General features: G+C 32.7%; 2 protein-coding genes across 2 annotated transcripts; one reads left to right on the top strand and one right to left on the bottom strand.

Annotated features, from left to right (window-relative positions):
* Positions 1-258: 258 nt before the first annotated feature.
* On the bottom strand, positions 259-1,823 carry LOC116022873 (homeobox-leucine zipper protein HAT22-like). The gene is made up of 2 exons (XM_031263761.1): positions 1,300-1,823; positions 259-729 (listed from the first exon to the last, which is right to left on the bottom strand). The coding sequence occupies exons 1-2, from the start codon at positions 1,741-1,743 to the stop codon at positions 364-366; spliced, it is 810 nt and encodes a 269-aa protein (XP_031119621.1). The 5' UTR covers positions 1,744-1,823; the 3' UTR covers positions 259-363.
* Positions 1,824-13,244: 11,421 nt separating this feature from the next.
* On the top strand, positions 13,245-16,241 carry LOC116023117 (branched-chain-amino-acid aminotransferase 2, chloroplastic-like). The gene is made up of 10 exons (XM_031264091.1): positions 13,245-13,544; positions 13,811-13,875; positions 14,053-14,224; positions 14,313-14,489; positions 14,565-14,696; positions 14,796-14,894; positions 15,097-15,213; positions 15,380-15,475; positions 15,567-15,679; positions 15,931-16,241. The coding sequence occupies exons 1-10, from the start codon at positions 13,488-13,490 to the stop codon at positions 16,040-16,042; spliced, it is 1,140 nt and encodes a 379-aa protein (XP_031119951.1). The 5' UTR covers positions 13,245-13,487; the 3' UTR covers positions 16,043-16,241.
* The last annotated feature ends 292 nt before the right edge of the window (positions 16,242-16,533 follow it).

Raw genomic sequence — 16,533 nt, 5'->3', positions numbered from 1 at the left:
ATCTTATAGGTTAAGTTTGTTTACCTCCTTTGTGGTGACTAGAATCATAAGACTGGACTCTTCCTTTGTGGTGACTAGAATCATAAGGCTGGACTTTATCTCCATCTTTTTTCAGAAACTTACAACTACTATCAGACTTTCAAGTACAAATATCATATTTCACTCACTCGATTATTATTTAGTTGGTATTTTTGTGCCTGGATTATTATTTAGTAAATATTTTTGTACCTTTTAACTTTGAGAGGTTGCTTCAACATGTCTTCTGTAAAATATTCATTTGAATTAAATCATTTCGAGTTTACAATACAATATTCTCTACACACATATATAATAAAATTTTACAGAAGTCCACCTCTGATCTTTCTAACAAGCCGCGGAGGGATTCAAGAATGATCGGAAAAAGTGAGATTTTCCTCCGGCGGCGGCGGAGATAGAGAATTTGGCAGAGCTGTCTGTGGAACCAACGTAAGTCCTCTCGCAGGAAGGGCACATGGAGAGCGTCGCCGCCATGTGAAACGGCGGCGCCGCAGTCTGGTTCGCTGCTTTGAGCTCCTGCAGTTCCTTGTGCAGCCTTCTGTTCTCATCCGTGAGGGTTTCGTAGCACTTCCTTAGTACTTCATAGTCCACTTCTGTCTGCTTCAGTTTCGTCCTCGCTCTTCGATTCTGGAACCACACTTCCACTTGTCGTGGCCGTAAACTTAGCCTTCTCGCCAATTCTTGCTTCTGTTTCTGCAAATCAGGGAACAAAAAATTCAATATTCAGTCATTTATTTATACATACACCAAAATTAAAAGAGCTCTAGGGTAAGGATTTTGGGTAACAGATTGTGGGCAGATGTATGTAGAATCGAGCCTGATAGTCGCAGTGTGACAGTTTCACGCTATTATGCAATGACTCCTTGTGAACACTACATACTGGGCAGTAGACTAGCAGATTGTGGGCAGACGTAGAATCAAGCCTGATAGTTGCAGTGTGACAATTTCACCCTATTGTGGGGTGATTCCTCGTGAACACAGATACTGGGTACCAGATTGTGGGCAGATGTAGAATGGAGCCTGATAGTTGCGTTTCACCCTATTAAGGGGTAACTCTTTTGGACACCAAAACCTGGTATGGTTACTGAGTCATTCTGATTTACTCATCTACAATTCTATCAGACTGGTGAAAGTCTGGGACGAGTTTTTGTAGGCAAATTTTAATGTGACTCAAGTTGAATCCGATTAGTCTTTTAGCGGTGGGATAGTAGAAAGATTTGCAGATAAAACAAGAAAGAGATTAAGAGGGAAAAGAAGAATTACAGAATTGAGGGTGGTGTGTTGTTTGAAGCTGTCTTCCAAGACAACAGACTGTTCTTTGTTCAGCCTAAGTTTCTTCCTCGTACCGACAACCTCTTCATCCTGGTACTCATCTCCGGGAGACCCTTTCTCCTCAGCCTCAAGTTCATCATCTTCGCCGGCGCTGATCTCTCGTTCCCTCTTCAAACTCGAGTCGGAGAACGACGACGGCGGCGCCGGAGAAGCCTGCTGCAGGCAACAGTCGTTCATAGCTTCAAATTTCAGCTCCCACGGCAATCCCAGCGAGAGGGACGGGAGATAGTTGTGGGATATCGGGGAAGGCTTTGATCTCTTGTTTTGCCGATAAACATGGCGGCGATGAAGATGATCATCGTATTCACGATGAGGAACATCATCGGATCCTAGGCTGAGAGTGAGTCTGGTGCTGTAGATGTCCTCTAATCCCATTTTTGTTTAATGCAACTTTTGAGGTGTTTGTAGTGGTGATATATGGGATGAATTGGGTGGAGGGTAAAATATATATATATGCATGTGTATCAGTGTATGTATAGGTGTAATAAATAGAGGAGCAGAAATTAGAAAAGAATCTCCCAACTGATTATTTATTTATCATATTATTGAATTATAGAAATATAATTCATCACCCCACCCCCACCCCCAAACCTCCACCTCTGTCCCATCCCACCAATATAGGGGTCAAACCCTAATACACCACTCAAAAATTCAAAATTTTCAATCATCCAAAAGATTCAATTTTTTTTTCTATCACACCGCCGTGTAAAGTCAAATCCAGCATCATAGCATTAAAATGCAGGGCTAACGGTTACCCAAATATTTTTTAAAAAAAAATTAAGTTTCATCCCCATGCTTGATCTGACATTTGATATCAGAGCAGGTTATTAGACATATTACTTAACAAGTATAAGGAAATAAAATTGTGCGTGTGAAAATGTATATATCGTAGTAGAATTGATGAAGGTATGATTGGAGTATAGAGAAGATTGTGTTGAGATTTGGGTGCGTCCCACTTTGCAATTGATTAATTATATGATTGAAGTATTAAAGTTGCTAGGAATGGTTATGGTATGGATGTTAAGGGGTAGCTTTCAATGTGTACGTATGAAACCCAGACACTCCTCATGCCACTAATAAGGACTCCATCAGCCCCATACTTCCATTACTTAAAAAATAAGGATCATAAATTATTTTTTATTTTTATTTTTTGTTATCACGTTATATTTAAATTATCCAAAAATTATACAACTATCTTGAAAAGTTTTTAAAGTATTGATGATATGATTATATTATATTATATTTTTAGAGTGTGTTGAAATTATAAAGATGTAGAGCAAATAGTAATAGATTGAAAATATGTTTATATGGCACTATGCTTGTTTTTAAAAAAAAAAAAATTAAAATTGAATAGATAAAAGATAGTCTAAAAAGCCGCCTAATTGTCTATGTTTGGTGGAATTTTTTTTTTAGAGTTTATAGCTTATTTTAAGTTACAAATAAGTTATCAGTTTGGTAAAATACGAAGAGTTTAATTAAAATAATAATTTATTTTGAAATACTATTCTAAGTAACGACGCTTCAAAATAAACTAGCTTATAAACTAGCTATACCAAATAGAGCTAAAGTTAAAATTCAAACTTATGCAGTATGTAAGAAAATTAGAGGCTGAATCAAAGACATCATTTATACAAACATAAGACCAAATTAAAATAATACTAATACAACTATATATATGAGTGGAGTCTTGGTGGCAATTGGATTAGGGTTTGTTCTAGGTTAAACCGTGTGCAATGTTCACGATTTCTTTTAATTTTATTTTAGGGCAGAAAAAGTTTAATTTTAATACATTTTAATTTTTTTAATGGTTTCGATCATCTTGTGGTCATATTAATTACCTATCCTAGTGCTTGTCTAATATAATCTAATATCTTGTGGAAATGTATAAGTTCTTTTTATTAAGAACGATGAATGTTTATTCATTTGGTGAAGTATGAATTGAAGTATGATTTTGTTACCTAAATGTCACACTTTTGATATATTTCAACCTCCTTTTGGTCGAGTTTATTGCACAAAGTCTTTCAAGTGCGATTTACTTTTCGTGTGCGATTTATGGGTTATCATTGGCAAGAACTATATATGTATAGTTATATTTTTGTTTTATGCATTAAAAAATATATATTATTTATAAATAGATCAATTTAATATAATTAAACTGGTTTTACTTTTTAGTTTTAAAATGTTTATCTTATAGGAGTAATTTACAGTCCAAATCCATCTTCGTCAATTCATGCATCTGCACCAGCATGTTGTGCTTTAATTTATATGGACTAATTGAGCAACCAATTGGCAGTGGGGTTGGGGATGCTATGCTTTTCTACTGTAATAAATCTTATCCACCGACCATTTCTTTATGTCCAATAGATCTTAAGACATTGATTACGACGTTAACTCGCTTCTAGGTTTTCACCTTTAATTTGATTTACCCACAAAAAAAATTTAGTAATTATTATCTGAGCGTGCATTATGAGTGAAGTTTGTCTTAAGTTTGGATCCTCACCGCTATTTATTCAGGTATTTTTTAAATTCACCCGAACACTCCAAGAGGCACGTACAGGAACCCTGGGGGAATTGAACTGGGTTCGCTCGAAATTCTTCTCCACAAGGAGAACTCAATTGCCACTTGAGCTATCCCATTGCTTTAGTCTCATCAAGTAATGTCTATTTCATAGCCTTGGTTGGCAAGTTTCCTTGTATGAATTGAAGCATATATACACTGATTTTGGCTCAGATCATTTGACCATATCGTGCATTTAGTACTCTACACCTCAAAACTCCAGCTGGAGGATGACTATATATGGTAAGGAATAAGGATTTAATTTGTTTAATAATGTTTCCTTAAGCTCACATTATTAGTAAAGATAATCAATTACGTCAATCATGCATATTAACGTGCTCTAATAAAATGTCTTAATTAATTTGTCGTTTCAATCTCATGTTGTCATTTTTCTACATGTGGTGAGTTTGTTATGTTTTTTTCCCTTGATGAAAATGGAACTGTTACGCTTTACACATTTAATTTAAGAAAGAGGGCTTTTTATGTAATCACACATTAAGGATAATCTTTGTTTATTGGAACAAATAAGTTTGAATTTAAAACAATGATTGTCATATATACTACTCGTCTACTCATGATCTTCCTCTGGAGATTGGTAGATGAGGTAAATCGCATATATTCCTTAACTAACCTATAGGCCCGCAAATACTTAAAGCATCCTTATCAGTGGAGTTTTTTCGCGGTTATTGAGGAGTTTTTGTAAGTGTGATTAGGAAAGAGAAAATGAGAAGAGTGGAAAAAAAATCTAATTTAAAAAAAATATTACTGTGTCAATCGCGCCTAAGGGCGCGGAATGCGCCCAGCATGTGAGTTTTCTGATAATTTGCTCTCTAAAATCACTGTACTAAAAACTCCATTTGCAGTAGTATCATCTCCATTCTCTCTCCCTCGCTCTTTCATGCTAAGTGGCTTTGATCCCTGACATGAACCATGTATTCTCCCCTGATGGGGATGCTCTTATATACTAATGTTTATAACAACGCTAAATATATCTATATATGTGTCTCTTTTTGGTCATTTATTATATTGCCCAACAACGATTAACAGAACAAAGTTTATGAATCACTTATTTTGGGTCATTAGTAATTGTTTATTAGAACAATTAGACTTACAATTAATTTTTATTGGCTACAATAATGCAAATTAATTTCCAAGTTTCTACCCATAAGTAATTATAACATTACCAACCAAATAAGTTTAATTCAACCAACCCAAACACCCTTATTGTAATTAAATACAGTCCATTAACTCTGACACTTTTTAGGAGGTATGGTCCTGTACAGTGGTCTTAATTAGCTACACATGACTAGAACTAGCCCGGTATATATTCAAATATATAACTCAAAATATACATAAATTTATAATTAATTATCATAATTACCGTAAAGACGGGTAAAAGTAAAAAATTACTAAAAGATAACATGGATAGATGCATATTATGAGTGATGAGGTATATATACATGCATGAAGGGGTGAATATGACATGAAAGGTATGTAGGAATGAGAGTGACAGATGAAAGGAATTGAAGCTAATTAAGCAAAGTATGATGGGTCATGGGAGTATAGAATAGTAAGTAGGGAAGTAGGATCCACCAATGATTTGGCATGATGGGCATTTGATTCTTTGGAGGGGTGAAGGGATGATTTTAATTAGATGATTATTATTATTATTAATTGATTGAAAAAAATATATTTGAAGGGTACAAGTTGGCAATCATGAGTGGGGGAAATGTTGGAGATAAGGTTTCAGATGTGTTTCCGCCCTTTACGGCCACCCCGACCAGTCTTAGTGTTTGTTTGTGCTTTCTGTTTGGCATTTTCACATCTTTTTTCCTGCACCCCTCCATGTCTTGCTGCCAAATATTTCATTTTTTTAAAATTAATTTCTCTATTTCTCCTTTTTTTTTTGAGTTCTACTGACTCTGTTATATTATAGTATCTGTTCATACATACTTTCTCAACCTGTTGTAGCACAAAAAGTCAACAATACACATTGTAGTATCTGTTCATACATACTTTCTCAACCTGTTGTAGCACAAAAGAGTCAATACAATCGGTGACAAAATTAAACTATCATGATCTCTCCAATCTCTTTATGAAATTACGATATTTGATCATCAAGGCATGATTTATAAATCACTGAATTGTAAATTTTTTAGGGCACGTAAAAGATTCATGAATCGGTGAATAGTATATATGTATGAGCACGCATAGATAGATGCTTTTAAAAATGGCCAGTAATATAATTGTCATCCCCATTTGATTGTGGAATGGGAATCTAATGATAAAATTTAAGCCCAAGAATTAACTATATAGGAACAAAAAAAAAAAAAAGAAAAAAAAAAGTGGACATATTCTTCAGATATAATAATGGAGATGTAGAATGTCAATAAAGGCTCAAATGATGTGTGGAATAAGTTCCGTTGTGGACAAAAGAAGTAGAGTCAGAGCTACATGAATATGAGATATCTTCTTTGCTTTCATTTTCCTGGTGAGAGCATCAACATGTCACCGACTTTCTATAAAGCATTGCCCTATTTTCAACCCCATTTCATTTGTCTCCCATCTCCTGTTTCTATATGTCATACATACATACATACATATATACATATACAAATTGTACGTACTGATCAAATATTATTGGCATTTGCCATGCTGGGTAGCTTGAGCGGTAACTCAATCAACGTTTAGTTTTGCTTTAAGCGGCGACAAGGTGGAGTTTGAACCCTATTGGAAATCTAAGGAGTGCGCCATTAGCGACTTTGACCAATAATCAATGATTGATTAAGATCTCTTCTGCACAAAAGTGTACATGTGGTAGGAACTTGTTGAAATTACTTGGACGTATCGAGATTTGCTTCTTTCATGAGCCTTGGAGTGGTGTGTTTAAAGAGGTCCAGAATATAGCTTGGCGAAGCTGTAACATCTATATGAGTTATCAAAAAAAAAAATAAAAATGAAGAAAGAAAGAGACAAAGTATTATTGGCATCTTATATAGTACCTTGCACAATAAAAAAAATACTATATTTGGCACTATTAGCGTGTAAATTATTATTTTTTTCTTTTTTCAAGTACTCGGTAAATACTCATATATATTTTATTGTTGGTGGGAAGTATTTGTGCAAGAGACCTGTAAGAATTTTTCATGTGTATAAAGGTGACACATAATTATTAATGCTTGATTCCAAAATATATACTTGACCTATTGGTTACAACTTGGAAATAGCAATGATACTTACAATAGATTTATCTAGTGAGAATCATGACACTGATTGTGACTATTTTAATTTTAATTTCTAAGTACAAGTTGTGTGCTTACCTAATTCCATAATTTAATTTGGTGAAATTAGGTAAAATCTTGCATAAGATTATTATCTAATTAATTAATACAATATCAAAGTGGAAATTAGTTTTTGGTATGATACTTTGATCACACGTTTCTCTAATTAGGATGCATTAGGACCTCAGACATCAAGACTAGCCATGCATGTTTTTGCCGGATATGACCTCAAGGAATATATGACAAAGCTTTTCCTCATGGGGTTTAAGGTAATTGCCTCTTAGGCCTTGAACTCAAGACCTTGATTAACTTGGAAAATTAAGCTCCATATCATTTTATCCTACCCCTAGGTATCAAAGTGAATTATTGAGAGAGTGTTACAATTTTAGTTGTTCACTGCTCTAATGATCTATTACCAAGATAGATTTAGATAGATAGCTACGGGTCAAGTTAGTATCGATCTTGATTGATCTATTACCATGACAAATTTAGAGATAGTTATGGGTCGAGTTAGTCTCAACCTTGGTTGAGTAATCTTGGTTGAGATTTGGTTTGGATTGAATCGAAGGTGATTTGCTTTGATAACAACTGTCATATTAAATGCTTAGCACTGCACAAAAAATTATAATTATTAATAAATGTATAATTTTATTTCCTTATATTTACATAATAGTTAGAACCATACTTCAATGGCAAGATACTAAACTCAACACCCTATCGTGGCTTACAGTTCCAAGCAATCTTAATTTGAAGTGTTCGACAAGTAACATGTCTTATGAATGGATGGTTTTCAAAAGTAGAAACCCTACAATTTAAATGATGACTTAATCACTTCGGTGCTTGAAGCATGATATGGGGTGAGATACCAATGCCACATGGCATTGTTTGGCTAAAATGGAAAGAATTGAAAAGCAACGAGCAATTCAGTGTAGGAAACACCATTTGGAGTGTATTCCCATGCTTCAAATATGGCCTCTCCAAATCCATGTTCCTTTACTCTATCCCACTTTGACAGAATGAAAACAATTAAATAAATAAAAGAAGAGAAAAGAATTTTGTTGGGAGGTTAAGAGGGTCAAGTAAAGTATCTTGTCATCAAAATGCAGCATTAGTTATTATATAAGTATAATAAAATAAAATTGTGTTTTTACTATTAATTCTAACTTTTGGCGTAATGATAAACTTTTGATCTTGATTGTCCCATTGAGAAGTTGGTGGGTGCTATGAAGAGATAAATATAAGTCCTATATATAATTTTTCGTGTAGTAAAATACTTGTAAATTTATTTCTTGTATGTGGCTGTAGCCTGCGTGTCCATGCAAACAAATAAATAAGTTATACAAATTTATTATTGTATATTTTTTGTATATTTTATTATCAACCTATTCACTGAGACAGAAATTCAAACTCATCATAAGTCATAACTTCTATATGCTTGATAACAAATCGGAGAATAGGCTCTATACTTCTACGTACCTCAATTACAACTCAAGTTGATAGTAATCTATACTTCTATCATTTTGTATATTTTATTCTCAAGACACCATACTGTAAATTTATTTTTTTTAATTGATCAATCTCTATAATATATAAATCTTGCCAAAGATGTGAAAATGGTTAGCCAGTTTGTTGCAAAAGCTTCCGATAAGTAGTGGATTTCCCAATCAATTAAGAGTTTACTGTTGGAAAGAAAGAATAAGAATTTCTACCTATCATTATCAATGGAAGTCAATGTTATAAATTAGGGCATTAATGATATGATTGTGAATATTAGAAGGGTGATCGAATTGAAATTGAAGATGATCAATCAAGCATATAAAGAGATAATCTCACGAATATAATAAGTTCCAGACTCTAGTTAAAGTTAGTGATAGGATGTAATTCAGTGATAATAACTTTTTTTTATTAAAAAAAATTAGAAAATTTAAGTTTATTTTTATTTTTTTTTATACACAAGAAAAAAAAAAGCTAGTTATACATAATTGCATACCTCATTTTTAATCCAACACAGGAATTTAGTAATTTAATATCTCCAGTAACCTAACATTCTCTGAGATAATCTAATATTTCGTGAACCAAACGCCAATGTAAAGAATATACGTACATATAACATTTCCTTTTTGTGCAAATTAAATTGTCATCACAGGACCGTATATATTACAATATATTCACAAATAATTGATAGAATATTAACATATCATCATGTATAATAACATATTCAGAGAGAATTTCTACGTGGACTATCATATAGGTAACGAAGTTGAAGCACTTCAATTTAGAACACACGTATTGACATTCACGTAAGGGTAGAATAGTATCCACAAAAAGAATATCCCCATATTCACCAATAATAGGAATACACTGTTCTAGAGGCAAAAAGATGCCATTCTATTTTAGTGAAAAGAATGCATGCATGCGCAGGAATTGCAATAGTATGAGAATAAGAGACTTTTTTTTTTTCCAAACACCTTGTGCTCAGATGACCTGTAGTGTTTTTTTGCTTGAACAGGTTGAAAAAGTATGTATGAACAGATACTATAATGTAAAAGGGTCAGTTGTATTAAAAAAAAAAAGACTGGTGTAAGGAGAAAATTAATCCACAGTCACCATATGAAAGTATGTATTGAGTAAATCTCACATTATAATTCTGGCTGGTAAAAATGTGTACTGGGTAAACTCTACCTTGTGATCCTAACCCTGACCACAAAAAAAGTAAACCAATTTAAGTTGCATATACCGGCCCAAACTAAGAAAGTCAATAAACTGTCATCGTTGGAGTGAATGATTCTAATAGCTAAGAGATGAGATCAAAGAATGTAAAAATGTCTGGTGACGCAAATATTCTATATTCTGGTGCATGGTATGTCGATTATTCTTGTCAACCTCGTAATATATATAATTGGCGACATATATTTATGTACGTTGTTTTCGCAGGATTCTTATTCATTTCACATGATGATATGATCAACTCATCGCCTTTACTACACTTCAATTCCTAGATTTCACAAGTCGAAGGAATTGATGAACAAATTAAAGTGCCTTAATTATTAGCTCCAAATAAGTGGGTTTATTATTGTGCTCCCTCAGATCGTTCTGCAACATGCCAATTATTTGCAACTTTAATTTGGATCAAAAAGTAGATCGAGCAGACAGGAATTAGGCAAATTATTGCATGGACCATGGTCCACACAGCTGTATGGACCAAAAATAAAAAGTATATTATTTTTATACTGAAGGTATATTATTTTTGTACTGTAGGTACATTATTTGACAGTATATATCAAATAATGTACATTCAGTACAAAAATAATGTACCCTAAAATAATGTACCTACAGTATAAAAATAATGTACCTTCAATATAAAAATAATGTACTTTTTATTTTTGGTCCACACAACTGTGTAGACCATAGTCCATGCAATAATGATCGCAGGAATTATAAGTGGGTTAGATGTCAGTGAGTTTACAAAAATTAATGTTACAATAAAACCTATGCAAAAGCCTTCCTTTTAGTTGGGCTCAGTCTTGACCAACAAGCTTGGGCCATAAATATATATCAGCCATATTGTTGGTTGCTAGCGCTTATGGCAAGTTATGCTATGGAACCGATCCATTTTGCAAGGTGGACCATGATTCATGTTCACAATTTTAGAACTCTATATTCACAATTATATATATATATATATATGTTCAAATGAAAACTTCTACTATCATGTGAACTTGTGTACCATTGTGCACCATTGTGCACCGTTGATCTTGTTCGATTTTATGATTTATAAATAATTTTGATTTGGTAAATATACATCATTGTATCACTGCACGTACAATTGAAAACATTTATATAATTAGGACGGTGGATTAGTGTACTCAAAATTTATAATAACATAAATCAAGTATGATTGAATTGAAAATCATTTTCAATTCATGGTACCTAATATAATTATGTATGACATATATATGCGTCTGTGTAACAACTACTTATACCTAAAATGATTTTTATATAAAATCTGAGTTTGTAAATGTTATTACTATTTTTTTTGGATATATAACATCCGATATTTTTACTAAGGAAAATACTACATAGACTTTCATTTCTTACTCTCAACTTTTATTTTAATTTGTCTCACAAATTTTGTATATAGACATTTTTTCTGAGACCTACATGATAAAAATATCATATCCTTATTTATTATCCATATGATAGAATAAAAGTGAGAAAATAAAATTTGAAATGACTTGTATTAGGAGATTAGTCAGATTTAATTTGTGTATTCACGTGGAACACTTTTTTTATTTTTTTTTAACAGTAATAATAGTTCTTGTGCTCTAGCCCCCCCACACCCCCACACACACATAGTGTGGTCTGTATTATTTGTATTTATTTAAGATTGTGGTTGTTGCACTTTGTAAATGACATTTGATTATATATATTGAATATTGCTTATTGTTTTTTTTTTTTTGCATAAAAATAAAATGAAAAAATGTTTAATAAGGAACAATTGAGCCGGAAAAAAAATCACTTTACAGATAATTAAAGTGCAAAAAATGATACGGAATCGTATAATTGAGAGACGAAAAATGTTATTCTTTGTATGATTTAAAAATGTAAAAATAATACATGTGTTCTCACTTCTTACTCTCAATTTCTACTCCTTCACGGAAAACACTTTTTCCTAGGACAAACATTATGAAAGTGAAACATATCATGGTGTAAAAGTGATGGAGTAGAATTTGAGTGTACGTGTACTACAACTCTTTAAGATTTGAAGCTATCATTTTCTTTGGAATACATGCGTGATTTTGTCATTAATTGTGGTCGAAGCTATATTTCTGTATGATAATTTTATATGTTAGTTGAAGGAAGCATTGTTCATTTTCTTAGTAAAATATTAATCCGCAAGTTTCACGTACCTAGTTGTATAAGAGATAATTAAATTTGGTATTATTCTTTTATTATGATTATTATTTCTGGCGTGTTTAGCCACTAGTAAATATAAAATTGAGTTACTAAATAAAAAAATTGTATTCTTTGACTAAACTAAAAATAAAAAACAAAAAAAATAAAAAATAAAAAAAGAGAAAGAAAAAACAACCATAACAAAATCTTATTATCATTTAGGTCTTATCAGTTCCAGAGCAAACTCTAGCTAAATTGATCAGTTAGTTTAATAACCAAAATGTTTCGAGTCCGACTTCCATTAAAGCCACACTGCTTATTGCCATTCTCGATTTAAGCCAATTGAGTAACCAAGACTAGTTTATCTCATTTTAATTCTTTACCAATTAGAGTTACAAGATGGGGCTTTAAGTCTTATCAGTTATCGAAGCATCTAAAAACAACAACCTCCTCATAATTACAACAATATTTGGCAAATGCCAAATATATGTTGTAACAAAATTTCTGAATTAGTTACATTCGAGCACATGAAGGTCTTGTGTTCTCTATCCCTCTTTGTAAATGCGTAATCTTTTTTTCTTTTTTCAAACATATATAGTGCATATGGATGATTAGAAATTAAATTGAATGTCAAAAAATGGAAAACAAACTAGATTTTTATTCAAATGTATTATTTAAAAAAAAATGGATGAATAATACAATTTAATTTTTTTTTTAATTTAATAAGAATTTTAAAAATATAAATGAATAATTTGATGATAAAAACATACATAATAATAAGTTTTTATTCATATTTTCATTATAATCATCAACTAATCATGTCACAAGGGAAATTCTAGCCAAGTTGTTTAGGTTTAACTTAGTAATCACAATGTTATAAATTTGACTCCTAACACGAGAGGGGTGGGTTTAAGACACAATACTACATTGTAACAGAGTCAATAGTATACAAATAACCAATCCATCAGTATGATTCTATCGATATTAATTCTAGACAAAAATTACACCTACCTATAACGCAAAAACTAAAAACAATTTACTTACCCTCACAATTTCACCCACCAATACACTTGCTGAATTCGTGCTGACATATTTCTTGCTCTTCTTTCTTTCATTTTATTATTTATACTCTCGTTTGAACACAAATATTTTTTTTTTGGTCTCATTTTCCTTCAGGTCTTTAGACCTCAATATAATCCTTGTAAATGCCGACACCTTTTCTCTGTATACTTTAATACATGTCCTTCCCATGATGTCTAACTGGCTAGTATTATCCATATATATATATTCAATCCCTCCCCAGCCTTCTGCCATCTAAACCTGAGAGTTCTTTCATATTTATTGGTTTCCCTGCAAATTACCTAGAACTGATCGAACTCTGAAACATGATTCAACGGGCAGCTTCCCTTCGCCGATTGGTTAATTCTGCATTTCTACCCCAGGTAAATTTCTGAATTTCTTAACTCAATGGGTAGCTCAAGTGGCAAGTGAACTAGGTGGGGAAGAATTTTGAGAAAATCCGAGTTTAATTCCCACAAGTGACGATTCTCTCTGTACCAGCTCCCTTACCTCCTAGAGGGAGCGGGGATTCCCAAATCGTTAAAACGAAGGGAGAAAGACCTAGAACACCTGGTGGATCCATTTTTATCTGTTTTATTAATCAAGTTGAATGTAAACTTACATCTGTTTGATGAATGTGGTTGTGTAGCTTGGAGCTAGACCCATTGCCACTCATGCTGCGTCTTCGTTGCGCTTGGCCAGTGATCCTTACAGGTAATTCTATAACCGTGAGTTGAAAGATCGATTCTTGTATCTGTTTAACAGTTAAATTTTATATCGAGTAAGAGTTAAACTCCGTAGGCTTAACCTTAATCAAATTCGAAAGTTGTTTTTTTTTTTTTCCTTTCTTGAACGTATGGTGACAAGTTTCTGTTGAGTTTCTGGTGTTAGTGGTGAAGAGATTGCCGATATTGATTGGGACAACATCGGATTTGGACCCAAGCCTACAGATTACATGTACATGACTAAATTCAACAAGGATGGGACTTTTGAAGAGGGCCAACTTAGTCCATTTGGAAACATAGAATTGACCCCACAAGCAGGGGTATTAAATTATGGGCAGGTATGATGTAACGTTACTTGTTCATCTTAAAATCAATGAGTTAAAATTATAGAATATTTGAATCGAGTTACCGGTCAATGACGAACAGGGCTTGTTTGAAGGCATAAAAGCATTTAGAAGAGAAACCGGAGGCATGTTTCTTTTCCGGCCTGAACAAAACGGGATGAGAATGAAGATTGGTGCTGAGAGGATGTGTATGCCTGCTCCTTCTGTGGAGCATTTTGTTGAAGCTGTCAAACAAACAGCCCTAGCTAACAAGCGTTGGGTAAACTTATTATTGAAAATTGTGTAGGTACCATCATTATCGCTTACTTTATTGATTCCTCGTGAACTAGTACAGATTCCTCCTTCTGGAAAAGGGTCTCTATATGTAAGGCCGCTACTACTAGCAACTGGACCAGTTTTAGGGGTTGCCCCGGCATTGGATTACACCTTCATTGTCTATGCATGCCCCGTAGCAAACTATTTCAAGGTTAACTAATAACAAATAACCTATGCTTTAATCAATTTCATTTCAAACTTCATGCATAATTGGTTATATATATGTATGCATTACTTTTATGAATTGTAGGAGGGCACATCTTCTTTGAATTTATACGTCGAGGATGAGTATCATCGTGCCACTCATGGTGGAGCGGGCGGTGTCAAGAGTGTTACTAACTATGCTCCAGTATGCAACTCAAGCCCTAACATTCATTTTGGTTACTAATATTTTAAATTTTAAAATTAATATTATGAATCATTAAAGTGTGACAAAGATATGAATTAATACATACATTACGGTCCAATTTGTTTATGGACTATGACTTTTGTATTCATTTTTGTTCATAACTTATGAAAAAAAAGTTAATTTTTTTGTGCCATATATATAGGTTTTGAAAGCCATAATGAGAGCCAAACAGAGAGGATTCTCTGAGGTATTGTACCTTGATTCAGTCCATGAGAGTTACATTGAGGAGGCTTCTGCCTCTAACATATTCATTGTTAAGGTAAATTTTAGTATTACACATTGTATGTACTTTTTATTTATTTATTTAATATTCACAATCACTATTTAAAATGTATGCATTGGATGAACTCTATTTTGTAACAATAATCGGTAAAAGACTATAATGAGTTAAATTAAATAATTAATTAATTATAGTTTATACATAGGGCAATGTTGTGTCAACTCCACCTGCAAACGGTACGATCCTAGAAGGTGTGACCAGAAAAAGCATCATGGCCATTGCACGTGATCTTGGATTTGAAGTAATTATATTAATCCTTTTAATTAATTAAGCATTAATAATCCTCTTAATTATATTATTTAATTTGACTTTGTGAGTGACATATTTTACAGGTGGAAGAGCGCATGATACACGTAGATGAATTAAGAAGTGCTGAAGAAGTATTTTGTACTGGAACTGCGGTGGGTGTTTGCACCGTGGGAAGCATCACATACAAGGGCAACAGGCACGACAACCTTAATTAATTAATTCATTTTTTTAGTACTATTAATTCTAATACAATATAATATCTGTCCATACATATTTTATCAACTTACTAAAGCACAAAGAGTGGGATGGAACCTGAAACTTTTCATTTGAGAAACCACATTTATGTTGCTCGACCACAAGGCATCTGTTCTAATTGATATTGAAGATCTTATCTACTAATTGTTTTGTGAAAAAGATAAATCTAATCTAAATATATCCCATGAACAGAGTTGAGTACAAGATTGGATCTGTTTCCCAGAAACTGTCGTCCACATTAGCAGGGATCCAAGCAGGCACCGTTGAAGATAAGAATGGATGGGTTGTGGAGATTGGACAATGAAGTTGATCCATGTTACATACACTTATGCTTAATAATGCAAGATTATTTATATATTGTAGCATTTTCGACATTGAAATATTGTATTCACGTCATCCTAATAAGTATTCTTCTTAGAGTTCTCAACATTGAAATATTGTATTTACGTGATCTTTATAAGTATTTTTCTCAGAGTTTAAATTGAATATATATATTGGTAAAAGATTATGGTACGAAGTATTTATTATGACTGAACTGAATATACATTATATTTATGCAATTTTTTAGTAGCTTTTAAATGGGATAAAGAGTACTCATATAGTGTTGAAATGAACAAAATTATCAACATGGGTTACCCCAACTAAGGGTAAGATTCTTATCGAGTAAAAAATTAACTTTTTTTTTAGTACTACTAACTCTGTTAAAATGTAGTATATATTTCAAGTATTTAAAAATTTCACAAATCACAAAACGAAATAATGGTTAACTACATCCACAATGTTATTTCTTTTACA

Source organism: Ipomoea triloba, chromosome 6 (assembly GCF_003576645.1).
Source record: "Ipomoea triloba cultivar NCNSP0323 chromosome 6, ASM357664v1".
Taxonomy (NCBI): domain Eukaryota; kingdom Viridiplantae; phylum Streptophyta; class Magnoliopsida; order Solanales; family Convolvulaceae; genus Ipomoea; species Ipomoea triloba.
The sequence above is the reverse complement of the archived record's forward strand: the minus strand, read 5'-3'. Positions and strand labels throughout refer to the sequence as shown.